The sequence below is a fragment of the Calypte anna genome, chromosome 1 (genome assembly GCF_003957555.1).
Source record: "Calypte anna isolate BGI_N300 chromosome 1, bCalAnn1_v1.p, whole genome shotgun sequence".
Lineage (NCBI taxonomy): Eukaryota > Metazoa > Chordata > Aves > Apodiformes > Trochilidae > Calypte > Calypte anna.
Window position 1 is genome coordinate 138,908,271 of NC_044244.1, and position 20,649 is coordinate 138,928,919.

At 38.9% G+C, this 20,649-nt stretch overlaps 1 protein-coding gene across 2 annotated transcripts in view; it reads left to right on the top strand.

Annotated features, from left to right (window-relative positions):
• Positions 1-19,487, top strand: part of RASA3 (RAS p21 protein activator 3) — a 131,808-nt gene extending 112,321 nt beyond the window's left edge. Inside the window, exons 12-25 of one of the 2 annotated variants that reach the window (XM_030466200.1) lie at positions 516-630; positions 1,504-1,578; positions 2,096-2,219; positions 3,359-3,465; positions 4,113-4,190; positions 5,144-5,221; positions 5,767-5,840; positions 6,846-6,893; positions 9,589-9,695; positions 10,638-10,720; positions 13,932-14,143; positions 14,938-15,041; positions 16,838-17,021; positions 17,631-19,487. In XM_030466200.1, the coding sequence (XP_030322060.1) occupies positions 516-630; positions 1,504-1,578; positions 2,096-2,219; positions 3,359-3,465; positions 4,113-4,190; positions 5,144-5,221; positions 5,767-5,840; positions 6,846-6,893; positions 9,589-9,695; positions 10,638-10,720; positions 13,932-14,143; positions 14,938-15,041; positions 16,838-17,021; positions 17,631-17,706 (1,465 nt within the window). In that variant the 3' untranslated portion in view covers positions 17,707-19,487. The remainder of the gene's footprint in view (positions 1-515; positions 631-1,503; positions 1,579-2,095; positions 2,220-3,358; positions 3,466-4,112; positions 4,191-5,143; positions 5,222-5,766; positions 5,841-6,845; positions 6,894-9,588; positions 9,696-10,637; positions 10,721-13,931; positions 14,144-14,937; positions 15,042-16,837; positions 17,022-17,630) is intronic. The other variant, XM_030466210.1, reaches the window with a different exon arrangement.
• The last annotated feature ends 1,162 nt before the right edge of the window (positions 19,488-20,649 follow it).

Sequence of the window (20,649 nt, forward strand, 5' to 3'; positions counted from 1 at the left end):
GTGATCACAGGACAGTCCTGTAAGTCACTTAGAAAAACAGCTATGTCAGTGGAGCTGGTGTTTTCATTTCCCTCACAGCTTACAAGTACTCATTTTGTAGGAGAAGTTGGTAGATCACATGTAATAATATCCAGTGTTGTTGAGAGACTGAAATGACTGCCTCCTTCCCTTCCTCAAATTAACACTGATTAGTAGCATGGGAAAGTGGGTGCATTTCCCCCTTTGATTTTTAAAAACCCTTTGATTTGAACCTGTGTGTTGCCATGCACACTGTACTAATACAAAGACAAAAACCTGTGGTTCCTCCAGACCCACCGTGACTGCTGCTTTTCTGTTATAACCTGGAAGTGCCCTAAGTGCTCTGTCACTGCATTTAATGGCAGGCTGGTGTCAAAGGAAGTTTTTGTTTCTGCATTCAAAATCAGATTTCCATCACCTTTCACTGCTTCTTATATTTCCATATATTAGCAGTTTATTATGAAGAGTCTAAACTGCAGCAAATTGTTCATTTTCAGAGATCCAAACACCATTTTCAGAGGAAACTCATTAACTTCCAAGTGCATTGATGAGACAATGAAACTGGCAGGGATGCATTATCTGCAAGTTACACTAAAGCCAATTATAGATGAGGTAAGAGCAGTTTAGACTATTTATTTGATACAATGTCACTGTACAAGACCTTCAGGGAGCAGGTACCATTTATTCCTTCCCATTTTAAAATAACTGTGTAGAAATGATGCTTCAGAGCCTGTCTTCTGTTAAAATCCCACGTGTTAATTTAGCCACACCTGAGTCACCCAATTCAGAAACAGTTGGATTGTATTAAGGGAAAAATTGTTATTTATTTAACTAAATTATGCTGTTTTATAGAATCTAACTTTTATTGGTTCTGAGAAATTAATGAAGTAATAACTTCGATGAATATAGAACATAGCTTCTGGCAGAACGTTTCTGCCATAAGTAATACATTTCATCCAGTGGGTATAAAGGAACAAAATTATTCTTAAATAATTGTGGTTTTGATTCATGTACTGTAACTGTGGTTTAATATCTATCCAGTCCAGAATGGTGGGTGTGGGTATTTTAGTGCAGGAATTGGGCAATACTTTCAGACAACAGACTTCCTTTAAATGATATGACAGTTTCCTTGACTGTTATTTTAATGTTTCATAAAAAAATGTCAAGTTACTAAAGAATATAGATAGGCTTTCAAAGTTGACTTCTTTGGTGAAATAGAGTGTTTCTTGAATAGCCTTGCTTGAGAGAGTCTAACTAATAATTCTTCATTTCATTTGAAGGGTAGAACAAATTACTGCTACTTTTTGGAAAAAAAGAAAGGTCATATTTAATTTGCCTTCAATGTATTGTGAAAAGAAAAAATACAATTTATAAAGCTGTCTTTTGCCTTTTACCCTAAAAAACTTAACAGATTATGCTTTTTACTAAACTTCTTATATCTGAAGGTAAATGAATATATCGATGGTTTGCTATACTTTTTTCTAGATCTGCCAGGTTCATAAACCTTGTGAAATTGATCCTGTGAAATTGAAAGATGGAGAAAACCTGGAAAATAACAGGGTATGTGTTAGATTTTGAAGATATAATTCCTGTTTACACTATCAAGTTTAGCTGTGGTTCTTGGATGTTTGGTGTTCAAATAAGTTATTAGAATTTATTAGAATACCCTGAAAACTTTCTTAACATCATGAACTTTTATAATTGTGTTACATTCTGCCATAAATGCAGTGTCTATACAGTGTTAATCACTTCTCCCCCTGTCCTTGAGGACAAGGATAACTTACCCTGTGGCTTTACTGAAGATGTAGAGAATGCCCCTATGAAGAGGAGCAATGTACCATGCAGCTCTATCACTTGATGCTTGTTTCTGAGAGAAATAATGTTTTTACTCTTGTAATTGAATATGTACCTTTACCCAACAGAGTACCATTGACTTTGAGATGGTTTTGCAAGCATATAATGTTGAAAGGGAGAATCTTTAATGATGCTGTTATGAACAAAATATATATGGGAATAATAACCACTTCCCATAGCAGAATATATTACTAATTTTTATGAAAATCATTGCATTTTTCAGGAAAATTTGAGGCAATATGTTGATCGCATTTTTACTGTAATTACAAAATCTGGTGTAAGCTGCCCCACAGTGATGTGTGATATTTTCTTTTCACTGAGAGAATCAGCTGCCAAGCGTTTTCAAGGTGAGTTTCTATATATTGTTTTATTTTCCATTCATTGTTTTAAATGCAGGTGCAGTCTAGCAGTCTGCATGATCCTTGATGGATTTTAGTCAGTGAACAGCATCTTACCCAAAATACCATTTGAACTATTATTAATGGATTTTTTTTCCTTGATTATTCAATCCACAAAGAACATGACTTTGATTGTGATGCATTTTCCTTAAGTATCTTTCAAAATTAAAGAGAGTTTAAAAAGAGAGGTGGTATGTATTTGTGGTTTCAATATTTGCTAAGTATGCTTACTTTTCGAATGTTCAGGTTTTTGTAATGGCTCATTCTGCAGATCCCATGGAGCTGAATTATTTTCTGCTCACATGCCAATCTGTAATAAAGGCCAATCTATAAATTATTTGAGTCATTGCAAGCTCATTGCCCTAGGAGGCCCATGTGCTGCAAAGCTTTATTGGCTGTCAAGAGAGAATTCTTTCTGCTCCCTCCTCGTTTTGGCTTTGGGAGAATGAGCATGCAATATAAAACAGAAATTCTGCAAAATGACCAAACTATGTATTTTTATGAAGGGAAGCAGATTACAATAAGGAAATTTTAGAGTAATACAAATTCAGCTTTTAAACAGTTGCTCCATAGTAGGGGAGCTCAAACAGAAAGTCATTGATTTTGCTGTCGTGCTCTTTATTTTATATAAAAATAAATAAACAGTATCTTTAGTAATTACCAACTTTAATAGATACATTAAATCTTGTAAAGCCATTGTGCTCAAGATTATAACTGGGTAATGGAGAGTTGGCCTCTGTGGTGAACGTTTCATTAACTATTTAAGTTTGTCATCATACTCCAATTGCATAGATGGAATAGCAGCTGTCTGTATGAAATTCCCTTTGTGGAGGAAAAGTGAATAGTGTTCTCTGTGTAGCCTATGCTGTGAACTCACTTCTTTTCAAAAGGCTGTCATAGACATTTTCTTGGTTTGTGCTAGCTGATCTCTGGCTCCAAATCCTCCATCATCAATTAATCCGGTAACACGCAAATATATACATTTCCAGCACATGCTTAAATTAGATTTCTGAAGGCATTCTGATAATTTTAAAAGGTTTTTAAGGAAGCATTGTTGAAATGCTGAGGAGAGGTCTTTTTTTCAATAGGTGACCTAGATGTGAGGTATACAGCTGTTAGCAGCTTTATTTTCCTGAGATTCTTTGCTCCTGCCATTCTTTCTCCAAACCTCTTCCAGCTTACACCACACCACCCAGTAAGTACTGTATAAACGTTTTCTAGCTATTTATATGGTTCTGTCACGATATTTGGTCTGTCAATCAAGATTCTTTCTTCAGTTCCTTTAATAGCCTGTGGGAAAAGTATCTTTGTTAGTTCGGAGATCGGCAATGTCTGTCTTGGATATGAAGCATATGTTGGTAACTGTTATGTGAAGGACTTGGGAGATATGGGAGGGACAGTGAATTTTAAGGACAAACAAAGTAGATGATTTAAGCTGCTGCAGAAAAGATGGTCACTGCTTCACTTGTGCTGCATTGCATTAATGCTGGATTGACTCTCAGCAACATTAGAAATATTTTGGATGCTAAGCAATTAATACAAGACTTCTAATAGTTTCTACTGGGAGGGGGAAGGACATGGACAATCATCAAGACAGAAATCTCTATTTTTATTTTGCAAGTGATTGCCTTTTGTTCTCTGAAGAGCAATAGGTAGCTATGAAGCATGGTGGCTTAAGAGTCGGAAGCCTTTAAAATAATTTTTTTTACTGTAGTATTTTGTTTGGTGTTTTCTAATTTTATGTTATTGTTCTGCAAGTGGAACAGCAAAGAAGAAATATACTTTACCTTCCTCTTGCATTGCTTAAATAGCTAGTCCAAATACTATTGTTTTCTTTCCTAGGATCCTCAGACTTCTCGAACTTTGACACTTATCTCTAAAACCATTCAAACACTAGGCAGCCTATCAAAATCTAAATCTGTAAGTATACCATTTTCATTTAAAAGCTTAATTTAGGAAAGAGATTATCTTTTTTAATCTTTTTTCACTTGTTGTAATTAAGCCTTTAAAATGCTGGAGCTGTAGTAGGCTTATGCAAAACTGGTTATTGTTGCTTTGAATATAAGCCTCTCATTCTCACAGGAAAACTAAGTCTGTCTTAATCTGAATGAGATTTCAGGAAAGCAAAAATTGTGTGACCAGTGTAGAAATCCATTACAGGGCTTTTCATCACTTCCTTCTGGAAGAAATACAGTGATCAGGAAAACCCCATGAAATTATCTACTTGCCTCTGGTATATGCTAGCAGCTCTGCAAGGCTTTGCAGATTGTTCCAGCAAATTAAAGCTCAACTGAGAAGAAATGTGCAGTAAGGGGAAGGGCTTTTATTTTCATAATAGCTCGGTTTTCTGCCAGCCAAGTGGTGAGACTAGATCTTGATGGCCATGCCCTGGATGTTTGATTGAGGTGAAACCTGCATGCCTAAAGCAGCAGACTGCTGTATCTGGTGATGGTTTGGGGGTGCTGGATAGTTTGGGGTGGCCTAGTTCGGATTCACTCAGGCAATTGTAGATGAATCTGTACCTCAAGTACAAATCCTTTGAGACAATAGAACTCCTTCTCACCACTTTGTCAGCTTCTTTTAGGACCAAGTTTAAAAGGCAAAGCAAAAGCTTGAGACTTCCGAAGAATGCATTTTTAACTGAAGTAACTGAACTTCTGAAATACATTCTGATACCTTTTTGAAATAAAAAATTGGTACTACTGAATGTATGCTGTAAAAGATGAAAGTAGAGCTTTGCTTATTTTACCTCTGACCAGAAAAAAACCCCACTCTTATCTGGGTTGACTTTCCTTATGGTCTACTGCTGTTAACAATAATATTTTCTGTATAAACCGTATTATGATACATGTGGTTTTGGCTTTGCATTTCAGGCCAATTTCAAGGAATCCTACATGGCTACTTTCTATGATTATTTCAATGAGCAGAAGTATGCAGATGCAGTAAAAAATGTGAGTAATGCATGTGAATGTTCTGAAAATCCTACTGTGTTGTTGAAACTGAAGCTTGGAATCCTAGAGTGTAATGCATAAAGTTTTTAAACCAGGAAGCATGGGCTGGGAAACACAGATTCCTGATAGCTGCAATATTCAAGAAACTGGCATCAAATTGTGTTAATTTCAGTAGTGGAATCTACTTCTACTTAATAGCTAGGTTGGATAAACAGGCTGCTGCATAGAGCTTGAGACATGTGCATGCTTCACAGGATGCTGTAGATCTGTGAAGAAAATTGGTTAGTCCAAAAGGAAGTGAAAGATACATTTAACAAAAGAGAAGCACAAGAAGTGTTGGTCATCTGCAGTTTTTCTACTTAAGAGCATTTGTGCTATTTTTACTTTATAAGCCAGGAAAACTCCCAAATTGCTCAAGCTCCTGCCATTACCTTCTATTTAGCTACTTTTACAATACTTTCTTGTGGTGCTGTACAAATGTTAAAGATGTTAATTTGGGTAGTGTGGTACTGATATCCTTATGCTTTTTATTCTGTTTTATTTAGTTTCTAGATCTAATTTCATCTTCGGGAAGGAGAGATCACAAGAGCATAGAGCAACCTATATTGCTGAAAGAAGGGTAAGCATACATGTGCAACAGAACCCTGTACTTGTGTGCTTGCTACTATTCTAAGGCAGCTATCTTTTTTTTCCTGCCACCCCTGTTCCATCTGTGTGTTCAGAGAAGAATGTAGGAAGATTCTTATGTTGCTATTTCTACTCTCTGTGCCTGCTATAGCTGATTTTAACACCTTTTAATTTGATTTAAACATCTTAATATTAGTATGTTTTTTAATAAGTGGAGGAAAAAGAAGCCAGGAGAACTCAATTAGCACAGCTAAGGCAAAATAAAAGTAAATCAGCACTGGTTAAAATTAAGTTGCAGGATTTTTTGTTGGTTTTCTTTTTTCCTTAGCTCCAGTGAACAAAAGCTGTACAGTTCCACTATGAAGGCAGATACTGAATATCTTAGTGAGGGCAAAGCCTGCAAATGGAATTTGCTTTTGCTGCTCTGTAATATCCATATGCTAATCATTATCACAGCCATTTCAAGGAAAATTTGTGATGAGCTTGGAACAGGTTCTGATTTTAGTACTTTTCCTTTTTTTTTTAAAGCATGTTCCATATGTCATATTAGTTTCAGAGACTAATTGTTGGCATTTTCTGTGCTACAAAATCAGATGGTCTTAATAATTTACTGCACTGTGCAATTAGATGCTTTGAGCTGAGAGGAAGAAAGTAAAAAAAAATAATCCAGATTCTTCTTGTCAGAGGTCAATAAGAGGAACTACAATTTGAAAGTAAGCTTGCATGGTAGCTCCGAGTCATGTAAAAATTAGGTTTTCAGTGAAAACATGACTACCCCTTCCAGTTCACTTCTCTCATGAGTGTTTGTCCCTAGAAGCAAGTTTGTCTATTTTAATTCTGCACATTTGTCATTCTTTTGTTTTTAAAAATAAATGTATAGTTTGTAACATCTTCCCTCTAACTCTAAACCATTATTTTTTTTCTGCCTGTCTTTCTTTTGTTCCTCTCTGATTTTTTTTCTGTCTTTTCTCGCTCGGCCTGTGGCTGCTGTTGTAAGGACTCTTAAACTAACAGTAAAGAAAGTTGATGGTAATAGTTCATGCAGGTAAGATTGTAGGGGCAGTTGGTGCTTTGCTGTAGCTACTGGCTGACAGCATGTTCTTCCTTTGTAGCAATAGACTTGTCTGACTTAACTTCAGGGAGGAAGTACTCTGTTTAACAGTCCTGAAATTCCTGTGTAAACCCAACAGAGAACATTTTATCTATTTATTGATGCTGGCCTTCTTTTTTTTTTTTTTTTTTCCTTAAAACAGAAATCTGGTGTAAGTAGAGAGTAAAGGACTTTTATCTGTAGGCAGAGGTTCAAGAAGCACTAAGATTTGCTTAGTATTCAGTGTACATCTCTTCATTAACTCACTGGAGGCGATTAAGAAGTTGCCATATGTTTTCTAGGCACTTCTTAGAAGTAGCATTCATGTAAATTGTTCTCAAGGTTAAGGACTGGCCTTCAGCTGCCTGGTTTTCCTGACATTTTTCATTATTGCCATGTTATTTCATGGAGACTGCATGGGAATTTTCAGTCATTGCTCTGATTCTTCTCCAGATTTATTGACTAGGTAGCAAGGTTTCCATATTGCAGTATTCCATATTTCTTTGCAATGTTTTTGTTTGCTTTTTTTTTTTTTTTAATCTATCTTTGCTTCTATTAAGAGTATCTAGATGGCAAGCTGTGGCATTTCTGCCTTTGAATGAATGTTGAATACCAAAGATTAGTCACTAGCACTTGGGTTTGCTGGCATTGATCATACCATTGCTGCTTAACAGCTGTCTTCCTGCTTCTTTCCAAAATAAAGATAATTAAAAGGAGAACTAGTCCTGCCATTCTTGTAGGTGAAAGGGGCTTGTTGATGTTTCCAAGCAAGGCTATGTCAGATCCAGACTCAGCTGTACCATAAACATGAGAAGAAACAGTATTGCCCACCACCCAGCACTGAGTTGTCTTTCACCATAAGACTTTTTTCCACTTTGTGCTTCTGTTTGCTCTGACTTCTCACACATTCTGTTAATATTAGAAACAAAGAAATCTTTCAAATTGAGCTTATAACTTCTGTGGTTTTGAGTCCTCTGTGGAAAATAAAAGCACATTTTTCTCTTGGCTATGTTAGCTGTGAAGATTTTAATTAGAAATTTGCTCATAGTTCTGCAATATGGAGTTTGCATTTTTCAAAGAGGAATCTGTAGGAGGTGGCAGTTTTAAATCACCTTTTAAGTGCTGGCAATGAGAAGGAAGAGAAAGCTAACAAGCATGTTGTCCAGCCCAGGGATACTGAAATTTATCTTAAACTTGAAATATGAAGACTACTGCCACTGGGCCTGATGATGACCTGAATCATATGGTTATATTAAATATTCCTCAAGTAATCCAAGTATAAGGACCAAGACAGTAACTATTGAAGTATTTTAAGAATGAGGGAGGTGTGTTACTATGTCTGGTTGAAAAACAATGTATAGGTGTAAACAGTCCTTGAAAGCTGTGCCCGCACAACTGGGAATGGGTGGCAGGCACCAGCCCAGCTGGGTACGAAACAGTTAAGGAGCTGAAGTCTGAAGGAACTTGGGTTTCTGTTTGAGTGTTAAACAGACTTGTGGTTCAGTTAGATGCAATGTAGCTGTTTCTGACTGTAGGTACCAGAAGTTAGCGGCAGCAGTAGCTGTTTGGAGTGTTTTAGCTCTGCTATTGAAGCCAAATAATTTGCTGTTCTGTGTGCTCTTTGTGCTGTATAGTGCTTTCCTTCTTGATAAAAACTGCTCTGTAGTAAGTAGTTTTTACTGGCTCCATTATACAATCTTGTATTTTGCACAATAGTTAATGTAATATGTACAGTGGCTGTTATGAACTCTCTACTGCTTATGTATCCACATTTTTTTTTCCACCAAAAGTGATGCTGAGCAGTATGAAGTCACCTGGCTCTCCAAAGTCACTGTGAAGCTTTTGGATTGATTTAGTGGTTAGGAAGATGCTGGGTGCATCACAGTTTATTGTAAGCTAAGCTTGAAATCAGTTAAAACTGACAAATCACTAAATGACCCCCCCCTTCCTTTGCCAAAGAAGGGGGACACAGGGGGCTCTACTTTCCAGCTGTCAGATTGCTTTATTTGTTGTTTATCAAAACACATTTCCAACTGCAGCATCAATGTGCAATTGCAAATGGAGCTGTGGAGCATCCTGGTTTTTTGTTTCTAGAGCTTGAGAGTGATTAAAGCATGTGAAGGTACTGTCCCTGTGCTCCAGAGGTCTTGTACCTGCCTTTTAATTGAACATACTCTAAACCCTTTCAGCTTTTTCACAGCTTCAAAAAAAAGTGATACAGCTTGTAAAGTTAACAGGGCAAGCTTAGCAGAGCTGTACTAACCATGCTCTGCCCTTTTTCTGCTGTCGTATGAAACCAATTAGCTGGATTTATAACTGAGGGAAGGGCAGAAGCTGCAGTTCAGCTAAATGACTAATGCCCCTATGTAGACTCCAAGTCAAGCTACATGTCTTATCCCTTATCTAGATCTGCAGAAAGGCTTAACTAACAGATACACTAAACCTATCCAAATGTGACTTTTCCTTTTCTTGTCAAGACCAGGCCTCAATAATTAGAAAACATTGTGTGTCCCTTCCTAAAGCTTTGCAAATGCCATCACGTGTGTGTGTGTATGTCCGTATATATTTATATAACTCAATATATATTCTATATGTATGCATGTATATATAAATTGTTGTTTATTGTAACAACCATTGTCCTGTTTACTAGGTTCATGATAAAGAGAGCACAAGGAAGAAAGAGATTTGGTATGAAAAACTTCAAGAAGAGATGGTTTCGCCTGACAAACCATGAGTTTACCTATCAGAAAAGCAAAGGTAATGAAGGTTTGCCAGTCTTTTTTTTTTTATTGATATATTAAAGCAAAGAATAAACATAAGGATTGTGTAAGAACAGAACACTGAAATCTAGGTCTGTAGTTGTAGAAGACACAGTGCAGGCGAGTCTGTCAGCCTGTATGTTCTTGCCATTTTTTTAGTATCTTAGTGCTGTCTGTTACAAAGCTTCTTGGATAGCACAGTATCCTATAAATTAGCAGAATATTTGATGATATTTCTCATATGCCAATTATCAATATCATCTGCAGGTTTCACAGCTACATAGTAGATTGTGCAAGGAAACAAAACTCAGAATATAATTACCTTACACTGGGATTTGGGTTTGTATTGAATGTTCTTAGATGCATCTCAGCTTGTTCTCATAAATTCTGTAGCATTGGCACAACTGTCTGCAGTAGGGTAGGGATTTGCCTGCAAGCTTTGAACTTGCAGAAATGTGTTTACTTAGCGTTGCCTAATATCAAGTATTTTGCTTTTCACAAATTGTTCCTGTCAGTTCAGTAGTACACAACAGATGCCACTTCCTTTCATCATATAAAAGGAGTAAGAAAGATAAGGGAGCATGTTCAGATCATGCCAGTTATCATTTCACACTCAACTTCGAGATCTTACATCACTACCATCAACCTAGTTCAGCTGAGCTGACAGGGATGATTTATTTCATTGTCTTCTTCTCAGGAAGTATATTGCTTTCTGCTGCAGTAGTCAGTTTCTAAGAGATTTGCTAGCATAATGTAATGCAGCTGAAGACAGAAGTGAGTTGAAGATCAGGGCCATGGTGGTAAATCTCTGCTGAGTGAAAGATTTTTTTCATGTGCAGTCAAAATGATCTTCAAAGGAACATAATAAGCCCTTAGAATAAGGGCAGCAGGTAAAGATGGATTGTGACTAAGTTGCTCAGCGTGTGTGTGTGTTCTGCAGGTGATCACCCTCTGTGCAGCATTCCAATTGAAAACATTCTGGCAGTAGAAAGACTGGAGGAGGAATCCTTCAAAATGAAAAATGTAAGTAGGTCATCTTCATTAATTTACTTGCTAGGCTCATCTAGATCCACCAGGCTAATCGCCTTTTTCCTTTTTGTAACCTGGATTGAGTTTCTATTGGAAGATGTACAACCGCAGCTGCTTGTTCTGTATATAGTAGCAGGAGTTTCCAAAAGTACAGCCCATTCAGATTCTTAACAGCCCAGTCAGCAGTCCTTAGGTTTCCTGAGCTGCAGCACACTCAGTTCTGACCGCTGCTGATCAGCTGTCTGGGCTCTGTAATGTCAGGCACAGGTAAGATAACCAAGTCCCTGCCCTTTCTCTCAGACCTCTTTGTTGGGAAGGAACTCTTCATATTCTTCTGCCTGTAAAGCTGAGTACAGTCCTTAAAAAGCTTTATTTAAAAATAATAAAACAGCCTGTTGTTTTCTAGTTCTAAACATGGATGCACTACAGACCTCTTTATACAGATAATTTGTTGGGACTTTTAGCTTTTCTGCTTTTAAATCTTTCCTGCCTTCTATTCTGTTTGAGGACACCATGGAGGGCAGTGTTCAAACCTGCTCCAGGTATCATGTTCCTCAAACAGCACTGTGTTAAAGTGAAATGCAGTACTTGACTTCTTAGTACTTCCTCTGTCTCAGGTATTGATTTGGTAGCATATTTCTCTCTATTAAAGGATAGAATAAGTTTCAGTTCTCACTTGCTTCTAGAGCACATCTTCATTGTAGTGGAGCTGACTCTGGTGTTTATAACTCCTGGTAATTACACAGGCAAAAGCAAACAAACTGCAACATAGTTCTCAAACTATGAAATGGATGCTGCAGCATGTGTTGAACTGTTGCCAGTTGTATGTACTCTGCAGAATAACTTGATTGAACTGAAAGTAGGCACACAGTTTAGATAAAACTTCCCGTGTCTGGGGAAGAATGGAGCTATAATTCTGAGCAAGTCTCCAGTGACAGCAGTCTTTAATTTGTGCTGAGTCTACTGAGCTAGAATTCATCCAAAATAAGCCTTTATTGTAAAGATTTATTAAAATATATCCCCTTATTAAAATATTAAAAAGTATCCCTTTACTGTTAACATCAGAAACTGTATTCTATTTCCATTGCTTAAATTCACTATTACATAGGAAATGAAGGTAACTACATCCATTCTGGAAAGTAAGGTTGAGAATCTTCCCATAAGCAGTAGAAAATACCAAAATCACCTTGCCATGCTAGTGTATTCCCATTTATCTTACCATACATAGACAGGATACTGTGGCAAGAACAGAATTCTCAGAACACCACAGCAGATGTATTTGCAATGGATATTCCATGATGGGTGCTAAGCGTGCATAAAGTTGCAAATTTTCTATAAATACTCCGTGCATATATGTGCTCTGAATTGCACCATATGTGTCTTCCTCACTCCTGGTAAATCTGCCTGCCTAGCAGTAAGGCAAATAGCCTTCATCTTAACCACAGTTTGGGGGCTGTGGGGGTGGCTTTAAGTACTGTTCAGGTCCTCTGTGTTTTTTGAGAAGCAGCTGGTGGTTTTAGTAGTGTAAAGGTCTTGCAGCCACTTGAAATTCTTGGCTTAGTTGTGGGCTTCTCCATAACAGTTGCCATATGTTAGTTCACTTAGGTTGGTATCCCCTTACACAAAGCTGTACTCCTTAAATCTTTTCCTTTGTTGTCATGCAGAAGGCTCCATTTACCCCAGCAGGAAGTTAAAATTCTTTTCCCTGTAGCTCTGTGTTAACAGAGATTTGAGGTGCACTCTTCTGTCTTCCTCGTTCTGTTCCCTGTTCCTCAGACTCAAATTGCCAGTTATGTCAGGAAAAGAATTATTAAAAGAAGTCTCTTTTGTGTGCACTCTTTTCAGTTCTGGACTGATCACATTAGCAGGTTGTACACTGCTGATGCATGTTGCACCTTTCTAATTATTTTCTGACATCTATAGGGGTACTAAATCCAGTGAAGTGACTTCTGGAGCTCTCCCTTTGCTGATAGAAGAGACATTGTAATTAAAAAAACATGTTCATTCACAGATTTTCAGGTGTACTTGCAAGCTGCTTCAAAGGATGTGCACTTAAAAGTGTCACAAGGGAAGAAGAGATGCACCTGGTGCCAGTCTGTAATATTCTCCCGACCAGCTAGGTGCAGAATTCTGGCCAGTGTTTCAGGTCTTTGTAATAGATAAAAGTAAATTTCAATTGGAGTTTCTGATTTTTTGTTTTGTTTTAATGTGAGGTTTTTTGTGCCTCTGTTTTTCTTTTTGAAGTAGCAAAGAGAAAACAATTGTGTGGAAAATAATGTTCCAGGTGGTACTGGCAGTGTAATGTGTAATATCTAATGATCTGAATGATCATATTAAGAAGTAGAGGGGCAAAGGATAATTTAGGAATACCTGAGAGAGGAAAACCCATTAAAATTAAGTATTTGCAGAAGCTAGAGGAAATTAAGGTGGTTGACATTTGCCTTTCCAAAATTTGCAGTTAACTGACTTGAAGTTACTTCAGCACATGATCAGTGTAATCAAGCAATCTGTGAATCAGAAATTTGCTTCTTGAAGAGAAGGAAATAGATCTGTGATTGTGCCACTTTAGATTGCAAGCTGTTTGGAACAGGCAGGAGAGCTGCCCAAGCTGTAATGCAGAATTAATGTGTAATTATTTGAACCGCCCTAGGGTGATTAAAGAGGAACTGGATTGCTGTGACTTGCTAATAGCAGCTGTAGTTGGGTGCAGAAGTTTGGAAGTTATTAGGAGAAAGAATCATGTTGAAATAGGTGTTAAAAAGACCTGAAATATGGCAATATGACAACAAAGCTGTGGCTGAGGCTAGATCCAAACTGTTGGATTTAGGGGATTTTTTGTCCCCTTTTGACTAGCATTTCCTTTCAGCCCTGCCTTGGTTCCTTCTGTCAGCTTTCCAAGAGTTGGAGCTGTAGCATTACTAAAATTGCATCCCTGAGGCTGACAAGAGATCTTGTTGAGGCCCAACCAGCAAGTTGATATCAGCTGTTTGTAAATCATCTCCTGCAAGAGCAGTGTCCTAGTCCTTGTACCAGGTGAAAGGTCTTGTTGTTTTAAGGGTACATTTGCTGCTCGGTTTTGTGTTGAAATGTATTTATTGGTGCATTCTTGACAAATACTGTGTTTTTCCTTTAATAAATCATCAGTCCTAGGTTCACCAACTCTTTCTGGTGGTTTATTCATTGCTTTATTCCCTTTTCCTTGCAGATGTTCCAGGTGATCCAGCCTGAAAGAAGGGTCCTGTATATCCAAGCAAATAATTGTGTGGAGGCCAAGGACTGGATTGATATCCTTACCAAAGTCAGCCAATGCAACAAGAAACGCCTCACAGTCTACCATCCCTCTGCCTATCTTAATGGCCACTGGCTTTGCTGTAAAGCTACTGCAGATAATACTCCTGGCTGCACCCCCTGCACAGGGTAAGGATTGCTAACATGCTGTTGTTCTTATTGCCAGGAGTATGTGCATCCCTGCAGTGTGACTTACAGATACACAGTTAGTAAGGAGAGCTGCCACAATTAGTAAGTAATGTGCAGGCATTGCTGGGGTTCCAAAGGCCATCTTTAGTGTTACTTCATATACTGTCGGTATCTGCATTGCCTTGGTCAAAATGTTGAAATTTCTACAGTTCAGGGCATTGATAGAAGTTGCCTGTGTGTGGAATAAGATACTTCGGTTCTTATTGTGTCATTAGTAAGAAAGCCAGAAATCCTTTCAACATGTTGTTTGTAAACTCCTGAAATAGTCGTCTGCTTCTAGATTTAATTCTAAACTGATTTTTTTTCTAAGGGTCTGGCTCATGTTTTCTGCTAAATGAAGAGCTGCTCTCTGTAGGAAACAATTTTCATCTAAAATCAGAGAAGCAGCAAGTCTGTAGTGATAGTCTCAGGATACAAGATCTGGATGGTTGGGAGTTCAGTGCTTTGGCTCCTCCAGCTGGTTATAGCAGACAAATTCAGCAAAATGTTTGGATACTGATACATTACTCTCCTCAAGTCAGACTGAAAGTATGCTGGCTAGATCCAGGCACAAAGAAGTTCGAACTTGTCTACCTTACCTCTTGGAGAAAAATTCTGTGAGCTTTGAGTTCCATTACATGCAACCTGTTGCCTTTCACGAGTATTCACTTTTACTTCCATCCTTGTTAACTGCTTTTCATGCTGTAACACTGTTTAGCATTATAACTTCTGCCTCTCTTCCTGATGCCTTGCAGAGGCCTGCCAGCAAACATACAACTGGATATAGATGGAGATAGAGAAACTGAGCGCATCTACTCTCTTTTCAACTTGTACATGCCCAAATTGGAGAAAATGCAAGGTGAGGATGAAAGGTCATTGCACCTCCAATACACTTAGTGAGGAAAAAACATGCCTGTGAAAAATGGTGTATTTTAGCCAGACCAGCCTTGCAAATCACATCCTAGAACACAGTGGCCATTATTAAACTTGTTTCCCCTTCTACTCTCTTGAGGTACTCGTGTGAATTATTTTTGGTGCAGTCTCATAGTCTGTACAAATTTCTTTGTGTAATGTACGCCACTGTTCAACCAGAGCACCCTGAAATAGCATAGGCACAGAGCATTGCTTGGATGCTCTGAATTGACAAATCACAGCATGCACTACACCAGGAGTTTACTGATCCTGAAAAGAAGCACAAGCAAAGTTGAGGTTTCAGTGGAACATGGTTTTGTGTTACCAGAAGTCATATGCACATTCCCTTATTCAGATCCCAATAACTGGATGGATACAAGTGGTTTCCTTAGGAAAGCCTTTGGAGAATTAATCAGCAAAAGATAACCTGTGGATGTCTGTGAAACGTTAACTAGTGAAGTTTGGGTTGGGAAGCCCTCAAGAGCTGAGGGGAGTGGAGATGTGACATGAAGGAAAAAAGAAAGAGGAGACAGCAGAGGAAGTTAGTGCTGGTAGGCATGCCAAGAAAAGTATCCGGTGTACATGGTGCCAGACTTGGAATCCAAATTTAGCACGGGGAGTGGCAGGGAAGCCTTCACTGTGGCACTGATCTTTTAATAGGAATTTATTTTATAATATGAGATAAGCCAGTGGTGTCAAACACACAGATTGGAAAGCACTCCAGTATGTTCCTGGCTGCTGTGCAATTGCAAACTTAAGATCCCCACCACTTCCGAGCTGTCTGAACCAACGCCCAGCTTTCCCCTGTTCCGAATCCTCTCTGCCAGAGCCAGCATCAAGTTTCAGTGTAGGGGAAAAGGACACAGGTCTGGCACAGCCACTGCAGCAAGGGGAAGGTAACTGGAAAATTGACACAGAGACCACAGTAAAGCTAAGGAAGAATAGAGAGAAAGTAAAATATTCTTTCTCCCTTTCAAACATGCTCAGCTACAATGCAGAAGCAGATTACATGATTAATGTGTAGCAGATGTTCATGTGAATCAGTGCCTTATCTCTTAGCCAGGAAGACTCTTGGAGTAGGGTAAGAGGGTAGTATGACTTGCCCCTTGTTAGGATGTGTCCTTAAGCAGGCAGCCAGGCAGTAGTCATGACATATTCTGCCTATGCTTATTGAAAAAAATCTTGTAAGGGTTAACACAGTAAAACATTTTCTGTGACTACTTCAGCCTGTAAATGTTATGAATTCAGTCTGTTGTGCAGTGCCATACTTGTTGCTTAGCTGCTGCTTAGGGATGGAATCTGTCCTTCTGACAAGTGAATACTTGACTTTCTGTGGGCCAACCATGCAGAACAGTGGCAGAGTTAGGCCTGTGTCCAAGATCCCAAAGTGTGTCATGGGGTAGTGCTAGTGGTAACTGAGATGAAAGCAGCATTGCCTGTGCAGCAAAGGACAGCTTCCCACGAAGCCAGGAGCAGCTGCCAGGCTTGCTGCCCTTCCCCTCACAAGGCTGGAAGGAGAGAACAGACACAGGGACATTGTCTGTGTGTACCAAGAGCCCAGCAGAAGAACAGGGAACTGCTCCTTCTGCAGCTGATGTCAGCCACAGTTCTCTGCTGCTCACACGGAAGCAAACTAAGGAACTGTGTGAACCCCAGACTGAATATTTTTAGTCCTCTTGTCTTGCTTTTTTTTTCCCTGTCTGATTCCTATTACCATACTTTTTTTTTTTTTTTCTTCCCCAGAGGCCTGTGGCAGCAAGTCTGTGTATGATGGACCTGAGGAGGAAGAATATTCTACATTCATCATTGATGACCCTAAGGAAACATATAAAACACTAAAGCTGATTATTGAAGGTGTTGGAACTTTAGAGCAGGAGCATGCTCAGTATAAGAGGGATAAATTTAAGAAGACAAAATATGGAAGCCAGTAAGTATAATGGGTTGTCCAAACAGAGGAACAGTCCTAGGAAATGGTATTTCCCTTGCTTATGTTCTTGCCTTCAGCATTTTCATCTTCAAAAAAGATCCTGCAAATATGTACAAAATAAGATTGTGACTTAGGATTGGTATCGCAGTATTTTAAAGGACTATAAGGAATATCAAATGCTTAATTTAAAATTCAGTTTCATTCATAAAATAAGTGTGAGGGTTTTGTTTTGTTTTTTATTTTTTAATTTTCAACCTGTTCTCCTGGAACGAGCAGTAAATTCTAGAAGATACAGCTATTTACCTCCTTCTTATAGAGTGTTTAAAAATGGAAAGAGTAGCTGAAGCAGCCACATGACTGCATTTTGTGTACATGTAAATAAAAGAGCATTCTGTGCGTGTCTGACAAAGAGGAGAATCAATTCAGTCAATTCTTCCAGTTCAAGTAAGATGCAATATTCAATATAATATGTAATTACCATTACAAGTTTGAAAATCACACTTAGGGCAAAGGTTTTGTCTGATCACTTTCCATTCTGACATTTGAATGTCCTGACAGAGAAAATTCTATGTATAGTACTTTTTCTTTTTTTTTTTTTTTTTCTTTTAGGGAGCATCCCATTGGTGACAAGAGCTTCCAGACTTACATCAGGCAGCAGTCAGAGATCTCGGCACATTCCATATGAAGTGCAATGGAAATCACAGAGAGTGCTGAAGAGTCAAGCAGTGAAGCTAAACAGCAAAGCAAAAGGGAAGCCACACATGTAGCAAAATGTATGGATAAGTGTCAAGCTTACAAACTTTGAGACTTGCTAAACATATTCTCTTTTCAAGAAACTGTTATAATAGTTGCTATGCACTTTATTCATCTGGTTATTGACAGATGATAAAACTCTGCCTTCTAGGCAGTTGTTGTCATGTCTATTTTTAAATTTGCTTTGGTTTCTTGGAATCTAGTGATCAGTTCAATGATCGAGGTGTGTGGACTTCATCTTGACAACTCCAATACAATTCCTTATATTTTGGAAACCAAGCATGCTGCTACTATGCAGCATTTTCTAGAATGGTTGTTTGTTACTGTTTTTTGTTCCCAATTAATGTATATTATGTCACCCCCCTGTGTGCTCTCTTAGGAAAGTCTTAGTAACACTTTACTTCTAATGCCTGCATTTAGAAATGAAGCAGAGAAAAAAAAACCCTCTGGTGTATTCTCTTCCGTTGTAGCTTGTATTTTGAGGAGGCCAAGGAGCAGGCCTTTTGTTTTTACAGCAGCAGAATTTTTGCTAAATGTGCACAGTTTTTAATAGAAATTCAGATCTGAATGGTACTCTTGATATTTTTGAGATACAAAGTCATTTGTCCAGACACATTCAGCAGACTTCGGTTTTGAAGATGCAGTCTCAGCGGTATAGTAAAACTGACTCTTATAAATATGAGTAGGAAACCAATGAACTTGTGTCAAAGCTGCATGTCTCTCTGATGCAGTCCCATGAATGGTATTCTCTGAAAGTCTGCCAGCTGAAAGGGAAGGTAAGCTGATTTTGGTGACCTTTTCCATCACAGTGAGAAGGAGAAATGAAATACGAGTCTGGCAGCTGAGACATGCTGACTCCCAGGCACAAAAGCTGTCAAACTGGGTTTTCTCTGAAAGGATATTTAGCACTGGAGTCCATGATATCCTAGCACCACTTGCTTTTCTGGAAAATAGATTTCTACTTTTCCAAAAATTTTTAAAGTACTTTTTTAAAGAGTCTTGTAAAAGGATGTTTGGTATATTAACACCAATAATAGTAACTTGTTAATATTCTGAGTGCTGTGAAAATGGAATGAGTTGTGTATCTCACTAATACCAACAAAAGATATTAAGGAGGGGAATAAAGATCTGTTTAAATATAAGATATATATTTATGTATGCTGTTTAGTTGTACACCGTAAGTTTCCTCTGTATAAGGGTCTGATTTACAAACATCTACTTTGATGGCACAGAAGTCTGCATGGTGGACTTTAAGCTTCTGTGGGGTAGAAGCTAGTGTTGGTTTTAAGCTGAATTGGAACAGAAAGCATTGAACTATCAGTTTAATGTGAAAATATTTGTATCTTTGCTTAAAAGTGTTACGGAGTAACTCTTAACTGTGTCCTCATTGCATCTTACGTGATTTAAGATGGCTGAAGTACCTTGAATGCTTCTGTTAGTGATGCTCTTAGAAATGGGGTTTTCTTTTTGTTTGAGTATATAGCAGACCACCTCCTCGTAGATGGGAAATGATCTTTTATTCGTCTTCACCCAGCAGACTGGGGAAAGGGAAGTAACGAAGCATTGCAGAGATGCATTTTGGACTCCAAGCTTTTAGCTGCCATGAACTGCAATTTTTAACATGTATTTGTAACTTAATATTGTTTATAAAATACTAATGACCTGTAATGTGTGTTCTACTTGCCAATTAAAAGAAATGTTTATTTCTGAAAACCGCGTGCACATTTGGAGTCTGTTGAGATTCACAGTCGTCACCAGGGGTGCCTGTTGGCACAAAATGGGCTGTTCAGAGTTGGACCATGGATGGAGATCCTCGTGAGAGTAAAACAATCTCTGTTGGAGCTGCTGACTCCCATCCTTGCTCCTACTCCCTTCCCCTCCCTTTTTCTGGGGTCAGCGTTGCACCCACGAGACTCTGCAGTGAACCAGCACCAATCACAAACTACTCTGACAAAGCAAGCAGTGATCTCTTAGCTAGATAAGACCTTTTGAACTGATCCCTCACGTTACTGCACAGCTCTTGCTGCTGAAAGGGAGGGGTGGGTCCACTTGTAAAGGACAGGAGGAAAAAGTTGGGAGCACAGCACCCTATGTGTAGGTTGGTTCCTGACCCCATGGAACCACCACCCTTCTGAACAGGACTTGTTCAGTGGCAAAGAAGGCAGAGTCAGAGAGGGGATCCCCCCAGGCCCACTGTAGGGTTTTGTGGCAAAACAGTGAGCAAAAAAGCAGAGGATGAAAGGAAGGCTCTGCTCAGATCCACATGAGGATAAAGCTGCCCTCACCGTGATCCACAGGGAGATCAGCCTGGAGAAGTATGTTCAGCCTGGAGAAGAGGAGGCTCAGAGGAGACCTCATCACTCTCTACAACTCCCTGAAAGGAGGGAGTAGCCAGGGGGGTTGGTCTCTTCTCCCAGGCAACTCTCAGCAAGACAAGAGGGCACGGTCTCAAGTTGTGCCAGAGGAGGTTTAGATTGGATATTAGAAAGAATTTCTTTATGGAGAGGGTGATCAGGCATTGGAATGGGCTGCCCAGGGAAGTAGTGGATTCTCCACCCCTGGAGATATTTAAAAAGAGACTGGATGTGGCACTGAGTGCCATGGTCTGGTAACCGCAGCGGTAGTGGATCAAGGGTTGGACTTGATGATCTCTGAGGTCCCTTCCAACCCAGCCAATTCTATGATTCTATGATTCTATGAAAACCTTGGGCATGTTGCGGCTTGTGTCCTCATGGGGATTTAGCTTTGGTTCTGAGGCACTGTGTGTCAAGTGCACTCACTGCTTCTTCTGTTGGGGAGTTTTTGCAGGAAGGCTGAGCAGCAGCTCCTCTGGGATAGAAATCTGTCGACCAGCTCGTTCAGGAGTGGTTTAGTC